This window comes from Heterodontus francisci, chromosome 11 (genome assembly GCF_036365525.1).
Source record: "Heterodontus francisci isolate sHetFra1 chromosome 11, sHetFra1.hap1, whole genome shotgun sequence".
Classification (NCBI taxonomy): domain Eukaryota; kingdom Metazoa; phylum Chordata; class Chondrichthyes; order Heterodontiformes; family Heterodontidae; genus Heterodontus; species Heterodontus francisci.
The window spans coordinates 53321762-53345763 of NC_090381.1; the positions used below are offsets into that span (position 1 = coordinate 53321762).

The window sequence follows — 24002 nt, forward strand, 5'->3', positions numbered from 1 at the left end:
TCATGTTTAACTAACTTGCTGGAGTTTTTTGAGGAGGTGACAGAGAGTGTGAATGAGGGCAATGCTGTTGATGTGGTGTACATGGACTTTCAAAAAGGGTTTGATACAGTGCCACACAACAGACTTGTAAACAAACTCGTCGCTCATGGAATAAAAGGGACGGTAGCAACATGGATATGAAATTGGCTGAGTGACAGGAAACAAAGAGTAGTGGTTATTGGATGTTTTTCGGGCTGGAGGAAGGTTTGTAGTGGAGTTCCTCAGGGATCCGTGTTGGGACCTTTGCCTTTCCTGATATATTATTAATGACCCTAGACCTTGCTGTACAGTGCACAATTTCAAAGTTTGCAGATGATACGAAACTTGGAAGCATAGTGAACTGTGAGAAGGATAGTGTAGAACTTCAAAAGGACATAGACAAGTTGGTGGAATGGGCAGACAGGTGGCAGATGAAGTTCAATGCAGGGAAATGTGAAGTGATTCATTTTGGTCAGAAGAACATAGAGAGACAATATAAAATAAAGGGTACAATTCTAAAGGGGGTGCAGGAGCAGAGGGACCTAGGTGTATATGTGCATAAGTCATTAAAGGTGGCAGGACAGGTTGAGAGAGCGGTTAATAAAGCATACAGTGTCCTGGGCTTTATTAATAGGGGCATAAGGTACAAGAGCAAGGAAGTTATGTTGAACTTGTATAAGACACTAGTTTGGCCTCAGCTGGAGTATTGCGTCCAGTTCTGGTCGCAGCACTTTAGGAAAGACATGAGGGTATTGGAGAGAGTACAAAAAGATTCACGGGAATGGTTCCAGGGAATAAGGAATTTCAGTTATGAAGATAGATTGGAGAAGTTAGGACTGTTTTCCTTGGAGAAAAGAAGGCTGAGAGGTGATTTGACAGAGGTATTCAAAATCATGAGGGGACTGGACAGAGTAGATAGAGAGAAACTGTTCCCACTCGTGAAAGGATCGAGAATGAGATGGCACAGTTTTAAAGTATTTGGTAAGAGAAGCAAAAGTGACATGAAGAGAAACGTTTTCACGCAGTGAGTGGTTAAGCTCTGGAATGCGCTGCCTGAGAACATGGTGGAGGCAGGTTCAATTGAAGCATTCAAAAGGGAATTAGACAGTTATATAAAAAGGAAGAATGTACAGGGTTATGGGGAGAAGGTGGGGGAATGGAACTGAGGGAATTGCTCTTTCAGAGAGCCAGTTGGGACATGATGGGCCAAATGGCCTCCTTCTGCACTGTAACGATTCTGTGACGTTCAAGTCAAATGATGAGACCCAATTGAAGCCACCTGTATTTTCTGGTTTGGGTTTATGGTCTGGTTGACTTGCATGTTATGGGTGTACGATGCGCATGGGAATAAAATGAAAATTGCTGATTCGAATATGGGCTGAAGAGATGCCTGGCGATAGTCCAGGGAAAGGGAGGACAATAAAAATCTTCTTGTAGCAATTGCAATTCAACAGGACCCACTATTTCTGCAATACGGATCGTGAGATGCAGAGCTTGGAAAGAAATGGCAGACTACAAAAAGCCTGCAGATCTGTTCAGAGGATATAGCTACAGTGTGACAAGTGTACTGCAACATCAGGCCATGTTTATGCAAAATATCAATTATTACTTGCATGAATTGTCCCTTCTCAAATGGCATCTTTCACCTAAAGCTTCCTTGTTCCATGGGCGCTCATTAAACTTTAAACTACACATTCTAACACATGGATAAAGTAGAGCCTGTACCAGCTCTCTCGTGAAGGCTGCTTGTCAACAAGTTATTATGAGGGTATCTGAGAGTCAGAGAGAGATACAGCACTGAAACGGGCCCTTCAGCCCACCGAGTCTGTGCCAACCATCAACCACCCATTTATACTAATCCTACATTAATCCCATGCCACATCCCCACCTTCCCTCAATTCTCCTACCACCTACCTACACTAGGGGCATTGAATCATTACATTTTTTCTTCTGGGTTTCGTGTCTCTGAGCTACGCAGCAGACATGATGTGCACCTGTTTGACGCGAGTTGAAGTCCACTATTTAAAGGGCCAATTCAGAAAGAACCCAGGAGTTGTTTCAGGTGGATTCACAAACAGCAAGGGTAGCACTCAGATTCAGTGATGCTTCCCCTGAATTACTGTTGAGTGGGCATACTTTGCCCTAGCAATGGAAGGAAGAAACCTGCTGCTGTCACCAAGAAGACATGTTTGGAGGAGGTGAGCAGCAGAAGTATTGTGCCCCAGACTTGGATGCAGTGAAGGAAGTGGTTTAATTATCTAACCAGGTCGGGAAAAGTGAGTACATTTGCTGAGTCACGTACATCCTGTGATGGAATCACCACCCCTCCCGCTTCATTCCACCCTCACTCCATCTTGCCAGTTGTAGGTCATCACATCATTCCACACAGCCACTTAAGTTCCAGCATCACCCATCAGTCACCTTCTGTGCATCTGCTCACCTCCCAATGCATCAATCCACCAGTGCCATCACCCCAATTCTTATTCAATGTGATGCGCCTGTCTCCCCGAATGCACTGTATCCAGAGGATGAATATGTGACCTTCATTCACTCAAAGAACTGTTTATTCGCCCCTTGCAAGAGAACAGAGCACAAAATGCAAGGAAGGAGAGGACAGGAGGTAGAACACCCCAAATTGTGCAGCTTGCAAATGCAGAAGAGGATGCCATGGAGATAAGTGACAAATCTGTGTCCCTGTAAATTGGAGAAGGTTGATGACAGAAATAAAAATAACAACACCAAATAGTGGACTTCACCTCTCTGTAATTTCCTTGCAAATTTGTTCCTCCACGTCCTTCCAACTAGCTGGTGGCCTATAGACAACACCAAGCAATGTAACCGCACCTTTTTCGTTCCTCAGCTCCAGCCAAATTGATTCTGTCCTTGATGTCTCTGGCTCATCCTTTTTCTCCAGCACTGCAATGCTCTCCTTTTTCAATACCACCCCACTCCCCCTTTTTCCCTTTCCTATCTTTCCTGAACACCTTGTATCCAGGAATATTTAACACCCAGTCCTGCTCTTCTTTGAGCCAGGTCTCTGTTATAGCTGTTATATTTCTACATGGCAATCTGCACCTGTACCTCACCAGTGTTATTCGCCACACTCCGTGCATTCACATACATGCACATTAAACCTGATTCAGATTTTATTACTTTTTCCCTTACTCTGACCCCAACTTACTATTCCCTACTCTAGTGCTATCTATCTCCCCCAGTATTCGTAGCACCTTGGGATTCCTCTCTGATAGTTGTTGCTGGTTCCCACACTCCTGACAAGTTACCGGTTTTGCTTCCCTCCAATCTGAGTTCCCTCTCACATTTTCATCCCCTTGACAATTTAGTTTAAACCCTCCCCAACAGCACTAGCAAATCTCCCTGCAAAGATATCCATCCCAATCCTGCTATGATGCAACCCGTCCATCTTGTACAGGTCCCACCTGCCCCAGAACCAGTCTCAGAAATCTGATGCCCTCCCTCCTACACCAGTTCTCCAGCCATGTGTTCAATCACTCAATTTTCCTATTCCTATGCTCACTTGCACGTGGGATTGGGAGAAATCCTGAGATTACTGCTTTTGAGGTCCTGCTTTTTAATCTTCCTACCTCCCTAAAATCTGCTTTCAGGACCTCATCCCCCATTCTTACCTATGTCATTGGTACCAATGTGGACCACGGCCTCTTGTTGTTAACTGTGCCCCAGAAGAATGTCCTGCAGTGGCTCGGTGACATCCTTGACCCTGGCAGCAGGGAGGCAACACACCATCCTGGAGTCACGTTTACTGCCGCAGAAACGCCTGTCGGTTCCCCTAACTAACAAGGCCCCTATCACTCCTGCTCTTCCACTCATATTCCTCCCCTCCTGTTCAGCTGGGACACCTGTGGTGTCACAAACTGGGCTTTGACTGCACTCCTCTGAGGAACCATCACCCTCACCAGTATCCAAAATGGAAAACCAATTAGCAGGTGAGATCATATCAAGGGATTCCTACACTACCTGCCTGGTTTTCTTAGACTGCCTGGTGGTCACCCATTCCCTGTCTGCCTGCATGCTCCTAACCTGCAGTGTAACTACCTCCCTAAATGTGCAAAGCACGTAGTCCTCCGCCTCGCGGATGCACAACAGTGACTCCAGCCGCCACTCGAGTTCTGAAACTCGGAACTCAGGCTTCTGCAGCCGGTGACACTTCCTGCAAATGTGTTTGCCTAGGACACATGGTGCATCCATGACTTACCTCCCACATGCCACAGGCTGTACATTCCACTCAGCAGAGCTACCCTGCCATACCTTAACTTTATAAGTAGAATAGCTTACCAGTTACTCATCAGCCAGCTCTTTCCGCTGCACCGAAGCAAGGACCAAATACTAGAGGGTTAAAAAAGTAGAAAAATGGAGCACCTCCTCCCCCTTTTAGTGAGCTTGCCATTCACCAAATCTCCACACTCAGCTTGCACTCTGTACACTGAACTTTGAGTGTGTGTGCATTGCCGGTGTGGGATGGAAGGGGGAGGCAGTGGTGAAATCTAATATGTATTTTGTAACCTATTTTGTTATTTTGTTTTTCATAATTTAACAGCTGATGTAGCAGGTTTCGACCAAGAATGGGAGAGTAAGGTGTCGAATTATTTGCCTCCTGGAAAACATCCGTTTGGTGTAGAGGATGTACGAAACTCCTTTGAAGATCAAAGGTACATCAGAGTCTTTTATTTATCTACAGGATCATTTTTGATAAACTAGCTTAATATTGAGGAATTTAAAATATGTTAGTAAGTTTGAACTGCATAGATAAGAGCATAGCACTGACAGATATTTTGCATCTTTAGAGTTGAACTCATTAATCAGAACAAACAAAACCAAGGATCAAGAAAAATTGCCAACCCCCCTCCATGAGAACTTCTACCATATTTTGTTTCCCCTCTTTATAAAACTTCATACTGATGCTCATTTTGTTTTGTATTGCTTGCAAGATTATACTTTTGCGTACTTAAAACAGGTGCAGATAAAAAAAAGTAATCAAAAGGCTAATGGAATGTTAGCCTTTATATGTAGAGAACCAGGGATGAAGTGGGATGGGGGGGTTGGCGGTGAAAGTTTTGCTACAGCTACACAAATTCGTGGTTAGACCACATCTGGAGCACTGTGTACCATTCTGGCCACTCCACCTTAGAAGGATACATTGGTCTTGGAAGGAATGCAGTACGAAGTAACCAGAACATTACGAGGGATCCAAAGGTTAGATTATGAGGAGATTACATAAACTAGGCATGTAGTCCCTGGAATATGAAAGGTTAGGGGGTGATTTGATTGAGATTTTTAGGATTTTGAAATGTCACTGTTGCAATTAGTGCCCTAGATTTAGGACTGAGAGATCTCACTAAGTGGAATCCTGCTGTGCTTGGCTTAATGTTTTGCCTCCTGTTGCTTCAAAGCAATCTTCTATAGGTGCCCTTTGGAAAAGGCTTCTTTAATAATCAGGTTGAGCATTTGTAATCAGGTTGAGCATTTGCTGGTGGGCTTCAGACGTTACCATTTGAACCTTGGGCCTGTTATTTGAGACAGTGCTGGCCAATTATTTGCTTGCTTTTGGTGACCCCTTATATCAACAACTGTTGCAAACCAGAGTCCAGCCAGCTAAAGGGTTTTATCAGAAGCTCCTCCAGCTGCACAACTTGCCTTGGTAACCCTATAACAGCTCCCTGTTACCCACTTGGTGAGGCTAAGTAGGAAATATCATATTACATATAAGACACAGAGAAAAGTTGAGACGAATGCATCAAAATGTGTATTTGAGAATAAAAACTTTTCTGGAAAATTAAGGAGAAATTTACCTTTCCTAAACAATATTGCCTAGCCCTTTCTGGTATAGATAAATTATGCATCATGTCACGGAGAGTCTTTATTTTTTGCTAAAACTTGGAATTTATATTTTTAAAAACTAAAAAAAAATTTCATGGACATTGAAAGATCTAGAGATAGATGAACTTTATGGATGCTTTTAAAGAAAAAACAAGGTCAACAAGAGGTTCCTGGTTTTGACCATAAAACCATACTGGAAACCTCGCCTGGAAGGAGTTTGAGTGGCATCCAATAATTCGACTTTGGGCCACCTCGCTAAACCAAAGATCTTCCTTCCAGATAATTGTAGTCTAAGTTTTTTGAAATTCCTTTTATTCTTTTGAAACAGCTGTATTAAAATCCCTTTTTTTCCCCCGGTTAACCTTTTTTTGGATGCATGTGCATGAGGGCTCGGGAGAAAATAAGGAGCTTTATTATTTCGATTTGCGTATATATTTACTTAGATAATGGTGAATTGTAAGCGGAGTAATAATAACTGAGAAAGGAAAATAAAAGAACCAGGTTTCTTGTGCAGTACACCACCGGAATAGCTTTAGCAGTTGCTGCAACTTTTCTGGGGAAGGAGGAAATATCCCTCCGTGACTTGGAAAATTTAACCAAAGTTAAACTAAAGGATTTGGCAGCACAATTGGGGTTAGAATTGAAATGTGGAGCTAAAAAAGCAGAGATAATTCAAGTAATCGCCCAACATTTGAAATTGGAAAAAGAAGAAGACAGTAAATCAGAGGGTGATGCAGTTGAATTAGCTAAACTTCAGTTACAAATGAAAAAAACTTGATCAGGAACTAGAAATGGAAAAACGTAGGCTTCAACAGGAAACAGAAAAAGAACTAAGAAAACTTGACAAGGAAGAAGAAAAAGAAATAGAATTGGAAAAACTTAAGTGTCAACAGGGAAAAAAAATAGAACTGGAAAGACTTGAGCTCGAATTTCAAAGAGAAAGTGAAAAAGAAGCAAGGGAATTCGCATTAAGAAAGCTGGAACTAAGATATAAGCTCTCCCTAAGTTTGAGGAATGGATGTATAGGCATTTTTCATTTCTTTTGAAAAGATAGCCAAACAAATGAAATGGCCAAAGGAAAGCTGGACACTGCTGATGTAAAGCAGGTTGATGGGCAGAGCTCATGAAGGTTATGCTATGCTTTCTGAAGAGGCTTTTGCAGATTATGAGATGGCAAAAAAGGCTATTCTTGCTGCATATGAGTTAGTCCCTGTAGCTTACCGACATAAATTCTGCAACCTCCGGAGATTGGCTAGGCAACTTCCATAGAATTTGAGATGTCATTAAAGATGGAAGCCACAGATGAGAACCTTAGAGAACTGATTCTCCCGGAAAAATGTAAAAATTCACTCCCTCCAGTAGTGAGAACTCCTGTAGAGAACCAAAAGGTTTCAGTGTCCAGACAGGCAGTGGAAATCACTGATGATTTTGAGTTTGTGTATAAGCCCAAACCCTTTGTCCATCACCCCCACAAACCCGAGAAGAATAGAAGCTGTGAGAGTGAAAGGAAAGCAAGTAGCCGGGGACAAGAAGGGACAGCTGGGAACGCCCCAGGAATACCTACTCAGGCCAGAAAGGAAGGTGCTGAGGTTGTAAGTGAGGTCCGCAAGCTGAAGTGTTATCATTGTCACAAGATGGGACATCTTTGTTCAGAATGCTGGAAATTGCGAAGTAAACCCACGGGACTTGTTGGGGTACACAAAATTAATGCAGAGAAAGGGATTCTGACAGACTACAGCAAGTCAGGCTGTAGCTTTGACGGCAGCTGTAAGAACAAATCCAAAAACCAAAAAGTGTAGGGATTGAGAATAAGATACCTGAAAGTTATAAGGATTTCTTGTCAAAAGGAAAAATAACTCTTTATCCCTCAAGTGAGGCAAGCAAACCTATCATTATACTTAGGGATAGAGGAGCAACCCAAACTCTTTTGCTGGGGAAAGGTATAGCATTTCCACCAGAGAGTGCACTGAATGCTAAAGGTTTACTTAATGGTATTGGCGGGGAGTATATACCTATACCTTTGTCTCAAGTGCACCTGGAGTGTGACCTAATGCCTGGGATGGTAACTGTAGGATTTGTCTGTAGTTTGCCAGTAGATGGAATTGACCTACTCCTATTGATTTGGCCGGAGCAAAAGTATTAGTTTCTCCCATAGTCACAGAGAAACCAAGTGAAGTTAAAGAGACAAAGCAGTTACAGGAAAAGGTTCCAGGAATTTTTCCTTCATGTTTAGTAACCCGAGCAATGGCTAAACAAGTTCTTTTGTCGGAGGTAAAATTGGCACCACAGACAGATAGCCGAATATCTGAAACTTTCTTTGGGGATTTAGATAATCCAAATGAAATGTTTAATAAATCGTCTCTGATCACAGCACAGCAAGCTGACCCAGAGTTAAAACAAGTGGCACAATCAGCTCAGGCAAAAGGAGTTCCAGAAGGCTATTATGTTAAAGATGGGGTTCTGATGAGGAAGTGGAGACTGCCTCATAGACTTGCAGACGAAGAATGGATGATTGTTTGACAGGCAGTGGTACCACCTAAGTATCGCTAGGACCTATTAAGGTTAGCGCTTGAAATTCCTTTAGCAGCACATATGGGGATCCTCAAGACCAAATCACGTATAAGTCAGCATTATTACTGGCCAGGTCTTATCCGATGTGCCAGATTATGGGAAAACCGCAACCTGCCATAAAACCGGCACCTCTAATCCCCATATCAGTTATTTCTTTCTTTCTTTCTTTCTTTTGGGCCTCCTTATCTCGAGAGACAATGGATACGCGCCTGGAGGTGGTCAGTGGTTTGTGAAGCAGCGCCTGGAGTGGCTATAAAGGCCAATTCTGAAGTGACAGGCTCTTCCACAGGTGCTGCAGAGAAATTTGTTTGTCGGGGCTGTTGCACAGTTGGCTCTCCCCTTGCGCCTCTGTCTTTTTTCCTGCCAACTACTAAGTCTCTTTGACTCGCCACAATTTAGCCCTGTCTTTATGGCTGCCCGCCAGCTCTGGCGAATGCTGGCAACTGACTCCCACGACTCGTGATCAATGTCACACGATTTCATGTCGCGTTTGCAGACGTCTTTATAGCGGAGACATGGACGGCCGGTGGGTCTGATACCAGTGGCGAGCTCGCTGTACAATGTGTCTTTGGGGATCCTGCCATCTTCCATGCGGCTCACATGGCCAAGCCATCTCAAGCGCCGCTGACTCAGTAGTGTGTATAAGCTGGGGGTGTTGGCCGCTTCAAGGACTTCTGTGTTGGAGATATAGTCCTGCCACCTGATGCCAAGTATTCTCCGAAGGCAGCGAAGATGGAATGAATTGAGACGTCGCTCTTGGCTGGCATACGTTGTCCAGGCCTCGCTGCCGTAGAGCAAGGTACTGAGGACAGTTATTGGTGAACCACTTAGTTGAGTGTTGGTAAACTGTGTAGGACCCTTGCCAAAAACAAAAGTGGGACACCAATATATATTCACTATCATGGATATGGCTACTCGATTCCCAGAGGTCATTCCTTTGAGGACAATTACTGCTAAGCTAGTGGTAGAGAAGTTAACCCAATTCTTTACTAGATATGGATTACCAATTGAAGTTCAGTCGGATCAAGGTTCCAATTTTATGTCTAAAATGTTTCAAGAAGTTTCACAGACACAGGGAGCTTTAGAAAGGTACCATCAAACTCTCAAAACAGTGATTCGAGCAACTTGTCATGAATATCCTCATGATTGGGATAAAGGATTAGACTTTCTTTTATCTGCCACTGGAGATTCACTTAATGAGTCTACAGGTTTTAGTCCTTTTGAATTAGTTTATGGACATGAGATAAGAGGTCCTCTAAAACTAATCAAAGACAGGTTTTTAGAACAGAGGGATGAATCTTCTGTACTCGACTATATATCTGTGTTCCAGACCGGCTCACAAGAGCTTGCAATGTGGTTCAGGAACATCTGAAAGCATCCCAAACCACTATGAAAAAAAGGCAGACAAACATGCAAAGACCCGAACATTTCAACCAGGTTATGAAGTGTTAGTGTTATTACTTTTACAGGATGAACTATTAAAAGCATGGTTCAGTGGTCCATATAAAGTAGTCAAAAGAATCGATAAGGTAAATTATTTGATTGACACCCCAGATCACCAGAAAAAGAGTTGACTGTGTCATATCAATATGTTCAAACAATATTATCGCACGGAGGAGGATAAGCAAGTACAGGTATGTCAGGAGATAGGGCCCTTGAAGAATGAAAGGGACAGTGAGGATGAGGCAGAAGGAAACCTAGACAATTCTCCAGTTGAATGACCTGCTATCCAGTTAGCCAATCCTGAAATGCGAGAAAGAAAGGACACCATGCTTTCATATTTAGATTCAGAACAACGAGAAGACCTAACAAGGCTACTCACAGCATTTAAAAGAGTCAGTAGGGATAAGCCAGGATGTACAACCTCAGCCACACATGATGAGGATGTAGGGGAATCTGTTCCCATAAAACAGCATCCTTATCACTTAAGTCCAGGCAAACAGGCCCAAGTAAAAGCAGAAATCCAATACATGCTGGAAAACAACTTAATTGAACCTAATCAAAGCAGCTGGAGCTCACCAATAGTATTAATGCCTAAACCTGATGGGTCAACCAGACTGCATAGACTACAGAAAAGTTAATGCATCAACAAAGGCAGACTCCTACCCAATTCCTGACTTGGAGGACTGTATTGACAGAGTGGGCAGTGCCATGTTTCTTACAAAAATAGATTTGTCAACACCCCAAGCTAAAGAAATATCAGCTTTTGCCACACCAGACGGTCTTTACCAGTGCCAATTGATGCCATTCGTGCTAAAAAATACCCCAGCAACCTTTCAGAGACTAATAAATGAAGTGGCAGCCAGTGTTCCTAACTGTAGTGTATCTTGATGATGTGTTGGTATACAGTAACACTTCAATTGAAACAGCTAGAAACTGTTTAAAAAATTAGAAGCAGCTGATTGAGTGGTAAACTTGCCAAAAGCGAATTCGCCAAAGCGAGAGTGACCTACCTTGGGCATATAGTGAGGCAAGGACAGGTGTTGCCAAGAATTGCAAAAGTACAAGCCTTGGTTGGGTTCCCTACCCCTGAGACTAAGCGTGGAATCATGAGGTGTTTGGGGATGTGTGGTTTCTACAGATGGTTTGTACCAAATTTCAGTAGTGCAGCTCCTCCACTAACAGATTTGCTACAGAAAAAGAAAACAATGCTAGTGTGGTCAGGGGAGTGCCAGGCATCTTTTGAAAAACAGAAGGCTATTTTGACTAATGAACCACTTTTGGCTGCTCCAAATTTTACTAAGCCCTTCAAGGTAGCGATTGATTCTAGTGACCTGGGGGTTGGTGCAGTCCTGTTACAAGATGATGAATCAGGCATAGAAAGACCAGTAGGATACTTTTCAAAAAAAAACTAAATTGCCACCAAAAAAAATTCCACCATGGAGAAAGAAATGTTTGGTCTGTTTTTGGCTCTTGAATATTTTGAAGTATATGTCCACAACGACTACAGAGAAACACTGATATATACTGACCATAACCCATTAACCTTTGAGGAAAAATGTAAAATCTAGAATGCTAGAATATTCCAATCGAGTTTACTTATCACTTAAAGATTGTCTACATTTTGGGAAAAAATAATGTTATCCCAGATGCTCTGTCACAGATTTAATTTTGTTGAGTTATGAGTAAAGATGGTACAAAGCAAAATTGTATTAACTACAAGTCGAGTGAATGGGGGGCATGAGTGTGAGAATGTGTTTAAAATGTTTTCAACTTCTGTTTTTATTACATTGTAATGAAATGCATTCAAAAATGGCATTTCATTTCGCCAAGGGCGGATGTGTCACAGAGAGTCCATATTTTTGCTAAAACTTGGAATTTATATTTTTAATAACTAAAAAGAACAAATTTCATGGACATTAAAACATCTGGAGATAGCTGAACTTTATGGATGCTTTACAAAAAAAACAAGGACAACAAGAGGTTCCTTGTTTTGACCAGTAAACAAAATACTAGAAACCAGGAAATTTGAAGGAAACCAGCAGGGAATTTGACCTAAGAGCTACCCTTTGTTGTGACAAGAGAGAATTTATAATTGCCATGGGACTTAATTGGAAAATTTTAGTTTCATTTTGAACTTTAAAAGCCAGTGGATTTGGACTAAAGCAGGCAATTGGAATTTGAGATGGACTTCCCAGGAGATCAGAAAAAGAACCAGACAAGTATGACTTCTGTTGAAAAGCCCAAGCTTATCTGAAGTAGTTGTGTTGCCTCCTGCATTTTTGAAGAAACCCTGAATTTGCAAAAACCTTGCATCTATAGAAGGACTTTTGTATCGAATGTGAGAAGTGACACCTGTTGATGGAAAACCTATGTGAAGCCTTCTACAGTTGATTTACTTTGAACGCATACCCAACACTGACTGTTCAACACCCTCGCCTGGAAAGCGTTTGAGTGGCATCCAATGTTATTTTAGTCCCCCACCTGCCAAGAATATGAGGCACATCAATTTTGTCATGAACATTGATTTTTAACTGTTGTTGAAGTGAGGCAATGACTTGTTAAACAGGTCAGCCATGGTTGGAAAAAAAACATTTACATACTAACAGACACCGAAGGTGAGGAAGCGCATTCCAGGGCCTGCTAAGGAGGATACAGTCCACAAGGGCCAGGACTGGTTAGACCAGCTGGTCACATGACTAACTTGCTGTTCCAGGGTTTTCATTTGAACTAGCCACAGAGAGTTTGAACTCAGACTGCTCCTAGACTGAGAAGATCTCTCCTATCTGCTCCCATCTCTTTCTCACAAACCTCTGAATCCACTGAAGACACCTGAGCCACAAGAGAGAAAAGTCCCCTACAGCAAACAAGGTTTAAGAAGAATACTGGGCCCCAATGAAAAGCAAGGGGTATTGTCACTGCACGAGTAACCCAGAGACCCAGGGTATTTCTCTGGGGACATGGGTTCGAATCCCACCACAGCAGAAGGTGGAATTTGAATTCAATTAATAAATCTGGAATTAAAAACTAGTCAAATGATGGCCATGAAACCATTGTCCATTGTTGTAAAAACCCATCTGGTTCACTAAGGAAGGAAATCTGCTGTCCTTACCTGGTCTGGCCTACATGTGACTCCAGACCCACAGAAATGTGGTTGACTCTTAAATGCCCTCTGAAATGGCCTAGCAAGCCACTCAGTTGTTTCTAACCACTACAAAGTCAATAAAACAGAATGAAACCGGACAGACCGTCCAGCATCGACCTAGGCACCAGAAACGGCAACGGCAAGCCCAGCCCTTTTGACCCTGCAAAGTCCTCCTATCTAACATCTGGGGGCTTGTGCCAAAGTTGGGAGAGCTATCTCACAGGCTAGTCAAGCAACAGCCTGACATAGTCATACTCACGGAATCATACCTTACAATGTCCCAGACACTGCCATCACATCCCAGGGTATGTCCTGTCCCACCGGCAGGACAGACCCAGCAGAGGTGGCAGCATAGTGGTATACAGTCGGAAGGGAGTTGCCCTGAGAGTCCTCAACATCGACTCCTGATCCCATGAAGTCTCATGGCATCAGGTCAAACATGGGCAAGGAAACCTCCTGCTGATTACCACCTACTGCCCTCCCTCAGCTGATGAATCAGTACTCCTCCATGTTGATCACACTTGAAGGAAGCACTGAGGGTGGCAAGGGTGCAGGATGTACTCTGGGTGGAGTACTGCAAGAGTTGCCACATGTGCCAGGTTGAGGAGAAACCCCAACCCCAGTGAAATTTGCACCCCTCAGTCCTGTATCGGTGTTAGGAGGACCCTCCAGCAGAGGGCTGATGAACTGTAAGGAAACCCCGCCGAGAACAAAAGGGGACAGGCAGGCACAAGGCTGGCAAAAGTTTAGACAGGGAAGGGGACAAAGTGATCAAGAGCGCAGGTTAAAGGAAATCCGGGAGGAATCCCGGATGAAAACCCCTACTGTCCGGTCAGCCAACCCCAAAACATGTGAAAAGTTAGACCCCACATCCTCCTACGTAAATGCAGACTCTGGAAGCATCTCACCAGTGTTGCGAACAGCATTTACAGGAACCTGCAGAGACAAAGAAAGACCTCTAGGGGGCAGAGAAACTGTGAGGGTGATGCCTCACCTAGTCAAAGTGCCGTAGGGGAGTACAGCAAAGTCTGCACAAATACCTGCAGGCAGGAATGTCCCAGAGGATAAAGGGGGGATTAACAAAGAATCCTCCCTCACAGTCAGAGGAAAAGGAAACCACCCATCCCCTCAAGTCAAAAGCATTTGCATAACTCAGCGAGGCACTGAAAGAAAGTTCAAGATAGACCCACCCACTACTAACACTCCTGAAAAAAAAATTACCTCAGCAGGAACAAAGGCCCTAGGCAGTCATGGAAAGGGGCGAACTGAAGAAAAACTTCCCCAAAGAACCGCATGTTTACTGGGATGCCAAAAAGGGGTAAATTAAAGCAACTCTGGCACCAAGAAGACAGTGCTGTAAGTTTTAGCATTCATAAATGAATGGGAATGAAAGAGAAATGCATGGTTTTCTGTGTCATCTATATTTCACTGAACCGTTTTAATGAAATGAGCCTTTTTTTCAAATCGCATTTCATTCCCCTGGGTGTGGAGGTGTCATGCAGGCCCCCACCTGCCAAGAATGAGGCACATTAATATCACCATATGGACATAAAATTTCAAATTGTTGCTCGGAAGAAGAGAAGGCCTATTACAAGGGGTTGCCAAGCCCCTGGCTGGAAGAACATTTTTGCATATTAGCAGACAGCATTGAAACAAAGGAGCTATCCCCTGCTCCTAATGCACCGAACAGACGTGGTCAGACCAATTTAGTCACATGACTAACTGGCTGTTGCAGAGTTTGAACTGAGAGTTTTAAACTGGAGAAACAGTGTTTGAAGACAGAAAGCTGTTTGCTCCTGGATTGAAAAGACTTCTCATGACTGGCTCACCACAGCCTTTCCTGTCTGCTCCCATCTCTTTCTCACAGAATGCCGAAAACCCACTGGACCCATATGAACCCCAAGAGAGAAAAATCTCCCTACAGTGAACAAGGTTTAAGAAGAATACTGGGCCCCAACGTAAAGCAAGATCAACCTACAAAAGGACTCTACAGTGAGCTTGATGAACTGTAACAATCTCTTCAGATATTGCCTCAAACCTTTCCACTTTGTTTTTCTTCAGCTCTTTCTGCCCATATCTGCGTGTATCGCATATGCATGCTAGCAAGTGTACATCGTGTATCCATAGGTGTTAACCAAATTCGAGTTTTTAGTTTAAGTTTAATAAATTTCACTTTTCTTCTTTAATCCTAAGAAAGCCTGTTTGTGCTCATTTCTTTGCCTTATAATTGCAAAACGGTGAACAAGGATTCACCAAGGGGGAGCTTAAAACACGGTGGGCTGAATTTTACGCTGCCCCAGTGGGTCAAATGGTGGCGTGGAGGTGGCTTAAAATTGAGCAGGAAGCTCCGGGAGTCCTACCCGCCCCGCTCCCGCCTCCGATCAACTTTATGGCAGTCGGGCGGGGGGCGGGCATGACCCGCCCATGGCCAATCAAGGCCCTTAAGTGGCCACTTAAGGGCCCTCGCCTGCCTCCACGGGTATTTTGCACGTGGCAAGTGGGTGTGCTGGGGACGTGAAAGGCCACTCAGCAATAGCTGCTGGTCTTTCCGTGCGCTGGGGGGCGGGGGGGGGGGGGGTGCATGGCAGTTGGGCACAGGGTGCCCGATTGAGGGCCGCCCAAACATCCCAACCCATCCCCGGGACCCAAGACGCCTCCCCCCGAGCGACCACTCCAGCCTCACCAGGGAAGGACCAATCTCCCTGGTGAGGCGTGCCCAACTTACCTTCACTAATGGCTCCATCTGGTCGGCTGGGCTGCAGTCCCAGCAGTGGCCACCACTCCTGGTGACGCTGCTGGGACTAAAAGCTGCCGGCCCGCTGTTTGGCCAGCAGTTCAATGAGGCGGGACTTCCTCCCTCAAGCAGGTGGAAGTCCCACCTCGGGACAATTAAAGCCCGGGGCCCTGTAAAATGCGGGTTGAATTCACTTCCACCTAAGATAAAATCAAGCCCTGTGTGTTTAAAATCAAACCCTGTTACAGTAAGACCAGGTGAAGGCTGAGAGGGACCCCTAGACACCTTTCTCACCTGATCGTAACAGTGTGCATGAGGGCTAGGGAAAAAATAAGGAGTGTCAATATTTCGATTCGCGTGTATGTTTACATCATTATTGGTTAAGACTTGGTTTTATAATAAATGGATAATTTTGTTGTTTATTAAAGAAACCTGATTGTTGTGCTTTATTCTGGGTCAAATAAAGTATTTAATTGGCTATTCCGGTAAGTGCTGTGACCTGTGGAGAAGTGGGACTGAATTAGCAGTGCAGTTCTCCCACGTCAATCGTAGCAATCATCAAATCTGACAAAGTTTCCGAAGCCTATTCTGCATAAAAGAGCCCCACCAATCTTTAGTGTTTTTCAGTCATGTGAGGGTTGTGGAGAATAATTTGAATGAACAAAGAAAGATTACTCCTTATTTCTCCACATAGCCTATACTATCCTACAGTATGTTTTCTCTCTTAGAAATTAGGTCCTCCCCATTTTGGAAGTCATCCTAGATGATGTAATTCATATTCTTACCCTGGCCTCACTAAAACGTATCTCACTAAATCAACTCTTTCCAACTCAGCAAAGTATCTCCCACGGAAGACACTTGTTCTACCAAGCCCATACCCAAAACTGCCATGGATTAATCTGTAAACTGCTGAGATTTTTTTCCTCATTTGAATATCTCACTCTTCAACTCACTTCTAGTTCAACATTCTCAGTGCCTACTATTCCATTGTGCTTACCTGCCAAAATGTTCTCCCTTCTGGGTTCACTCAGCCTATATATATATCAAATTCTCATACTTGGTGGCTTCAACCAGCAGCTCTGATTTCTCTGCTCTTTGTTCTTCCCTCAACCTCACCCTGCATATAAGCTGTCCCAGCCATATCATGGCCACACCTCAAACTTGACAATACATGAGGCACCTTAATCGCTGAGGTCATTGACAGGTTTATGTTTGATAAGTTCCTCACTTTCATCATACATTCCTTCCTGTCATTCAATTTTTTTCGCAACTAGAAAAAACTACCTGCCATCCCTTGGACAGATCCCCTCCAGTTTCTTCTCTCTAATCTGTTAATCACAGAGGTAAGAGTGACTCTGCTAATCACCTCAACAACTGCCTTGCTTCCATTTTTTGATGCCTTCATCCCCATCAGCTCCTCGATCATCTCCCACTTCCACCCTTCCTTTTAATACAACAGCCATGTCTGTAGATTCAAATCCATGCATGCAGACAGAAGTATAAAAACAATGTGCGTGTCCACCTCCAGATTTGAATTCTGCACCTCAAACTGTTCTGCCTTTATTTGTCATTGTGAGGGGTGCGGCAAACCCCTGCACCTCCTCTGCCCTAATACCCCCACATCCTACTTACGTAGCTCTGACTTTAAATGTGAGGAGCTCATGGACTTTGTTTTCTAAATCCAGTTGCCTCTCCTTCCTCCATTAAAGAATGCAGCTTCTCTGCACCTTGCTCAGCCTCATTAAGCAGTTTCCTCATGAAGCCCACCACCCAACATACCCTTCTTAGGCATATGATTGTCAACATCTCCCTATATTTCAGTATTGTTTCTCCTCTTTCAAAACTATAGTCTCACCTACCTCCTGAAAGCACCCACCCTCTCCTCACAAACTTTGTGTTCTTTCTCTTCAAGATTCTTCAACATGTTGCTATAACCCACACTCTTCTCATCACTCTGTTCAGTAATTTTTTAAATTTGTTCGTGGAAAGTGGACATCGCTGGCTAGGCCAGCAGTTATTGCCATTGCCTAATTGCTCATGAGAAGGTGGTGGCAAGCTGCCTTCTTGAACTGCTGTAGTCCTTGTAGTGTAGGTATACCGACAGTGCTGTTAGGAAGGTTGTTCCAGGATTTTGACCCAGTGACAGCAAAGAAACGGTGATATAGCTCCAAGTCAGGGTAGTGTGTGACTTGGAGCAGAACTTGCAGGTGGTGGTGTTCCCATGCACCTGCTGCCCTTGTTCTTCTAGGTGGTAGAGGTGCTGGATTTGGAAGGTGCTGTCAAAGGAAGCTTGGCAAGTTGCTGCAGTGCCACTTGTAGATGGTACACACAGCTGCCGGTGTTGGAGGGAGTGAATGCTTAAGATTGTTGATGAGGTGACAATCACCGGGCTTCTTTGTCCTGGATAGTGTCCAGCTTCTTGAGTGTTGTTGGAGCTGCACCCATCCAGACAAGTAAAGAGTAATGCATCACTCCTGACTTGTGCCTTGTAGATATGATGGACAGGCTTTGGGGAGTCAGGAGGTGGGTTACTCACCCCAGAATTTCAAGCTTCTGACCTGCTCTTGTAGTCAGAGTATTTATGTGGCTGGTCCAGTTAATCTTCTGGTCAATGGTGATCCCCTCACCACCCCCCCCACCCCACCCCCCCCCCCCCCCAGGACACTAGCTGTGAGGTATGATTCAGTGAGTATGACCATATCAGGCTGTTGCTTGATTAGTGTGTGGGACAGCTCTCCTAATTTTGATACAAATTCCAGATGTTAGTGAGGAGGACTTTTGGTCCGTCCAATTTTGTCATTATTCGACTTTTCTGTCACAGTTTGATGCAGCTTAGTGGCTTGCAAGGCCATTTCAGTGGGCAGTTAAGAGTCACCCACTTTGCTGTGGGTCTGGTCACATGTAGGACATATTGGGTTGGATAGAAGCTTTCCTTTCCTAAAGAACAGTAGTGAACCAGATGGGTTTTGTATGACAATCCTGCAGATTTACTGAGATTAGCTTTTTAGTCCAGATTTATTTAATTGAATTTAAATTGCCCCTGCTGCCCTGGTGGGATTTGAACTCATGGGCTGGATTTAGTGCAGGAAGCTGGATTCCCGATGGCGAGCCATAAAGGTGGTGGGGGTAGCCCTGCCACTGCATTTTCACGATCCTCTGATGTTTTTCAATTAAAGATTCATGAGCCGGGATCCCTGTCCCTTTAAAGACAGGGATCCCACCTACATTAGCTGCCAGCCAATCAGAGGATGTTACTGCAGAGGCCTTGGACCAAGGCCCAGTGCTGGAATCCTGGACAAGAAGTAGGTGAGGCGAGGTCGCTGGCGCCAGTCCGGAATGACAATATTGAAAATGCTGGTTCCTTTAAATAAACAGGACTCTTTTTCAGTGTTAATAGCGAGCAGATGATGCTCATTATAGTTTTGTATTTAAGGGCTGGGTTTTTGCCCAACTGGGGAGTTGCCTCTGGACAGAGTGTTAGTCCAGAAGGAAAGAGTGGGAACTGATGTTGGGACTGAACTAATAATTGCCAATAAGACAGCTGTGGATCAGAGACTGTTATTTGCTTCCTCATTTTGGTGACTGGACATTTTCCTGTTTAACATGGAAGGCCCCGGCAATGGGGTGCTGGGGTGGTCGTCTTGTAGTCTACGGTGTGGGGATCCAGGGGGGTAAAGTTGTTCCCAGTGGGGATCCTCCATGGGCCACAAATTGCCCACGGAAGAGGGCCCTCCCGCCACCCCCCCCCACCCAAAGCTCACAGAGAGGGCACCTCGTGTTGCAAGCCGTCCTCTCCGCACAGTGGAGAGCCCACTCCCACTGCTGGTAAGATCCCAGCGGGGGTGGGACCAGGCCATTAATTGGCCATTAATAGGCCACTTAGGGGCCTCAATTGGCCTCAGGGCAGAATGGCCGTCGTTGGCCTGTCCCCACCACCCTGGGAAGGTCGCTTGGCAAGGGGGAGGCAACGGGCCCTCTGTCCCGCCACCCACCCCCTACGCCGTTACCCGTCGCAGTACCCCGTGCCCCCTGCCTCCTTCCCTGCCTCGGGGTCCATAAAATCCCAGCCCATGTCTCTGGACCATTAGTCCAGGTCTCTCAATTACTAGTCCAGTAACATTATCACTATGCTCCAGGTCCGTTATCTGATTTCCAAGTTGCTCCCCCACTGCAATAAGACTGCCCTAATTGAAGCCAATGTGACATCTATTGTAACTGCAACTCATTGTCAACTCTGCTTGATTTTGACATTATAAACCAATCTGTTCTCCTCCATGATACTGATTCTTTCTAGTCTAATCCAGTTATTGTGCCTCCCACCTGGGGCTGAAATTTATACTAACGTAAACGATGGTGGTCCGCCTACATGGGCCGCATGTCACGGAGCTGCCACGATATTAAACGCGGCAGCTCATTTAAATGGCCGGGACAGACTGCCTGCCTCCGCCCCTCCCACCACCCCCCCCTGCCCCCACCAGCCCCACCTGATGACGTGGAAGGGGCGGGTGGACCGTCCCCGGCAATGGCGTCAGCTGCCATCGTGCAGGTGCTGATCCCATTTTTTTAAAAGATTCAAGCCCCAACTTTCAAGTTACATATTTGTAGGTAAGTTAAATGAAAACATTTAAATCGCTCCTGTCTCACCTCCCCGATAACCATACAATTCATTACTTGCCCTCACCCCCTCAAAAACACTTGCCCTGCGCACAAGACCTCTCCCCCAACACAGTACATTATCTTTGAACTCCACCCCTTCCCACCATTCCCTAAACCAATGATATTAGTTTGATCCCGTTCCCTCCTCCTTCCGCACTGTAAAAACTGGCGCGGGAGTGCCGACCACTGGCACCAATATCGCAGCGGGATGGAAGGCAGAGGTGAGAAAGTACTTAATTCCTTTATTTAAATTATTTTGCATATTTAAATTTGGCTCCCATCACCAAGCAGCTGGAGGCTGTCACGAGGCCACGCTGCCGCTGGCAATATCGGGACAGGCCTTCCCGGCATCAAGGCCCTAAATGAGCCTCTGCTGGAGGCATTTTCTGCTCGCCCCCCCGACCAGGACCCCCAACAACAGGTTCTGATGAAAGATCACTGACTTGAAATATTAACTCTGCTTCTCTCTCCACACATGCTGCCAGACCTGTTGTGTATTTCCAGCACTTTCAGTTTTTAATTCAGATCCTTTTTTCCTCTGACTCTCATTTACTTCTTGATCCCTTGTGCCCTGCACTGCATCACCTCAGGTTAATTCTTCAGGCATTATGCCCCTGCCTTTGGGAATTCTGTTCCAATGCCACTTGCGTTGTTGCCTTGTGCCCAGCCTTTAGAAGACTGGCAAAAACCTCTTGACTTTGCTTTCAGTTTGACTGCTACCACTGTCCTTCATTTCCAGCTCCCTTCCTTTATAAAGTGCTCAAATATGTTTATTTATGTGAGCAACATTATCTAAGTGCATGTTGTTCTACTCATCACCTTTGAAGCTTTCTATACCACATAGAGTGCAGTCACTTGAACAACGTTACAGTGTCATAAAGTCGAGTGTAAAGCAACAAGGAAAAACCTTTTCCCTGGTACTTTCTGAAGGATTCCTTTGTTATTTTCCTGAAATTTAAGGCCTTTGCTTTTGTGAAAATAAGCCAGCATTCTGCTACCTTTAGCTAAGGCACAAACCCATAGGTGCTGATGCTGATGTTGACAGAGGGCATCAATGTTTCAACAATGATAACAACTTGCATTTATGTAGCACCTTTAACACAGTAAAGCATCCTAATGTGCTTGACAGGAGCATTATCAGATTAAATTTGACATTGAGCTATATAAGAAGGTATTAGGACAAGGGACCAAATGCTTGGTCAGAAAGGTAGTTTTTAAGTAGTGCTTAAAGGAGGAAAGAGGTAGAGAGATACTTCCAAAGTTTATAGCCTCAGCAGCTGAAAACACAGTCACCAATGGTGGAGCAATTAAAGTAAGAAAAAAGAAAAAAAAGGCATGTGCAAGAGGCCAGAATTGGAGGAGCACAGATATCTCAGAGGATTGTAGGGCTGGAGTAGGTTATAGAGATAGGGAGAGATGAGAATTTTAAAGTTGAAGCATTGCTGGATGGTAGAGTTATTCAGGCAGTACATCTGGAGCACCAGCTTGCAATCACAGATATCAATGTTGTGAATTTTCACATAAGATTCAAGAAATTCAATGTCAAATACTTGTAGATTTATCATGGAAAGAATGTATCAGCCGTACAAAGTACTCTCATTTAGCTTCACATCCACTGCTCGGATTTTCAGGAATGTCTCTATGTACTAGCTGAATACCTTGTGGCGTATCACAAAAGTCTGTAGAAAGAGAAGCAAAAAAAGAGGAATTGTTCTTGGTTCTGTTTGATTTCAAGTTCACCAACCTGCCTTCTCACTGTATCATTCAATTGAATATAACAATGTATCCTATTGTCTCATAAAATCATTTATACTATTCACTTAAACAACAACCGCTGTCAACTTGTTCCACAAGTCTCTTAACCTTTGTGCAAAAAGTTTAAATTTTCCTTCTAGCATTCTATTTTTTAAAATAAAAACAGAAATGCTGGAAACACTCAGCAATTCAGGCAGCATCTTTGGAGGGAAAAACAGAGTTAACGTGTTAGGTCCATGACCTTTCATCAGATCAGGAAGATGTTAGAGATAAACGCCTTTTAAGCAAGTACAAGAGCCTAAGCTCTTATTTTTCAAATTGTACACCCCCACACCAACCCTCCCCCCCACCACTGGCCCGCTTTGAGCCCCTCACGACTGTAACAAATTTTCCTGAATTACTTTCATTCCTCTTTATATAATCTTAAAAACTTCAATTAAACAATCTTTGTGCAATCTTTTCAGACGGAAGTAAAGCCATCTGTCATGCCCCACCTGCCAAGAATGAGGCATATTAATTTTGTCGTATGAACATTGATTTTAAATTGTTGCTGGAGTGAAGAAAGAACTTGTTCAAAAAATCACCAGACACTTGGCTGGAAAATCATTTGCATACTAACAGACAGTGCTTGGAGAGACAAAGGACTATTCCCTGGTCCACTTAACCCAAAATGGACTGTGATCACCAGACATGGAAGGTGAGGAAGCTCACATTCCAGGATGACTCCAAAGATGGCAGAATCCACAAACAGAAGTGGTCAAACCAGCTAGTCACATGACTAACCTGCTAGGCAACCTGGGGTTTTTTGAATTGCGCCACAGAGAAAGGCAGAAGGCTGTTTGAACTGGAAGCTGAAACAAGCAAGTTTCTCGTCTGTCTGTCTGTCTCTCTCTCTCTCTCTCTTTCTCCCAAGCCACCGGACCCACAGAAGACACGTAAACTCAAGAGAGAAAAGGCTCCTACATCGGAACAAGTTGAAGTGTGAACTGGGCCCCAATGAGTTGCAAGACTTGCTGGCAACCAAAGAATCCACATTGAACTTAAAGAACTTTAACTACCAGATATTGCCTCAAACTTTTCCCCTTTATTCCTTCTACTTTTTCTTTCTGTATCTGTGTGTGTCTTTATCACGTATGCATGCTAGCGAGGTCATGTCTAATACTTGTAGTTGTGAACCAGATGAGAGTTTAAGATTAATAAACTTCTGCCTTTCTTGTTTAAATCTAAGGAAACCTGTCTGATTTCTTTGCCTTACAATTGAAGCAGTGAAAATGGATTCACTAAGGGAGAGCTAAAAACACGGTGTTTTTAAAATTAAACCCTGTTATGGTTAAACCAGGCAACGGCTGAGAGGGAACCCCCTAGACCCCTTCTCACCTGGTCGTAACAGAAATTTGGGGGCTAGCGTCTGAGATTTGACCCAAAGACCAACGAGAGAAATTGGAAGCGGGAAGTCAAATTGATCCCAAACAAAAAGAGAAAAGATTTCAATACAGGTTTTCTTGTGGTTGTGTGTGCTAGAATACTAATATGGCTGCGATTGAAGTTAGTAGCTCCCCAAGCCAGGGTGAAGTAACTTGGGATAAGTTAAAGGCACTATCTATGGAAGAGTTGAAGAAAATGGCTGAGTAGTGTGGGATCACTGTGTGTGGCAAGGCTAGGAAGTCTGAACTCCTAAGGCTAGTGGTCAACCATTTTTCCCGTGAATCTAAAGAAGCAGAAGCAGGGTTAGAAGTAGACCCAGAAAGGGTACTGCTAGCAAAGACACAATTGGAACATAGGAAACTTGAATTAGAAGACAGGGAAAGAGAAAGAGAGAGAGAGAGACAG

The 24002-nt window shown here is 44.2% G+C and overlaps 1 protein-coding gene across 2 annotated transcripts in view; it reads left to right on the plus strand.

The window, feature by feature from the left end:
• mlf1 (myeloid leukemia factor 1) overlaps nucleotides 1–24002 on the plus strand; it is a 124033-nt gene that overhangs the window by 91776 nt on the left and 8255 nt on the right. For both annotated transcript variants that reach the window (XM_068041445.1, XM_068041444.1), the window contains exon 6: nucleotides 4592–4703. In XM_068041445.1, coding sequence (XP_067897546.1) covers nucleotides 4592–4703 — 112 coding nt within the window. The remainder of the gene's footprint in view (nucleotides 1–4591; nucleotides 4704–24002) is intronic.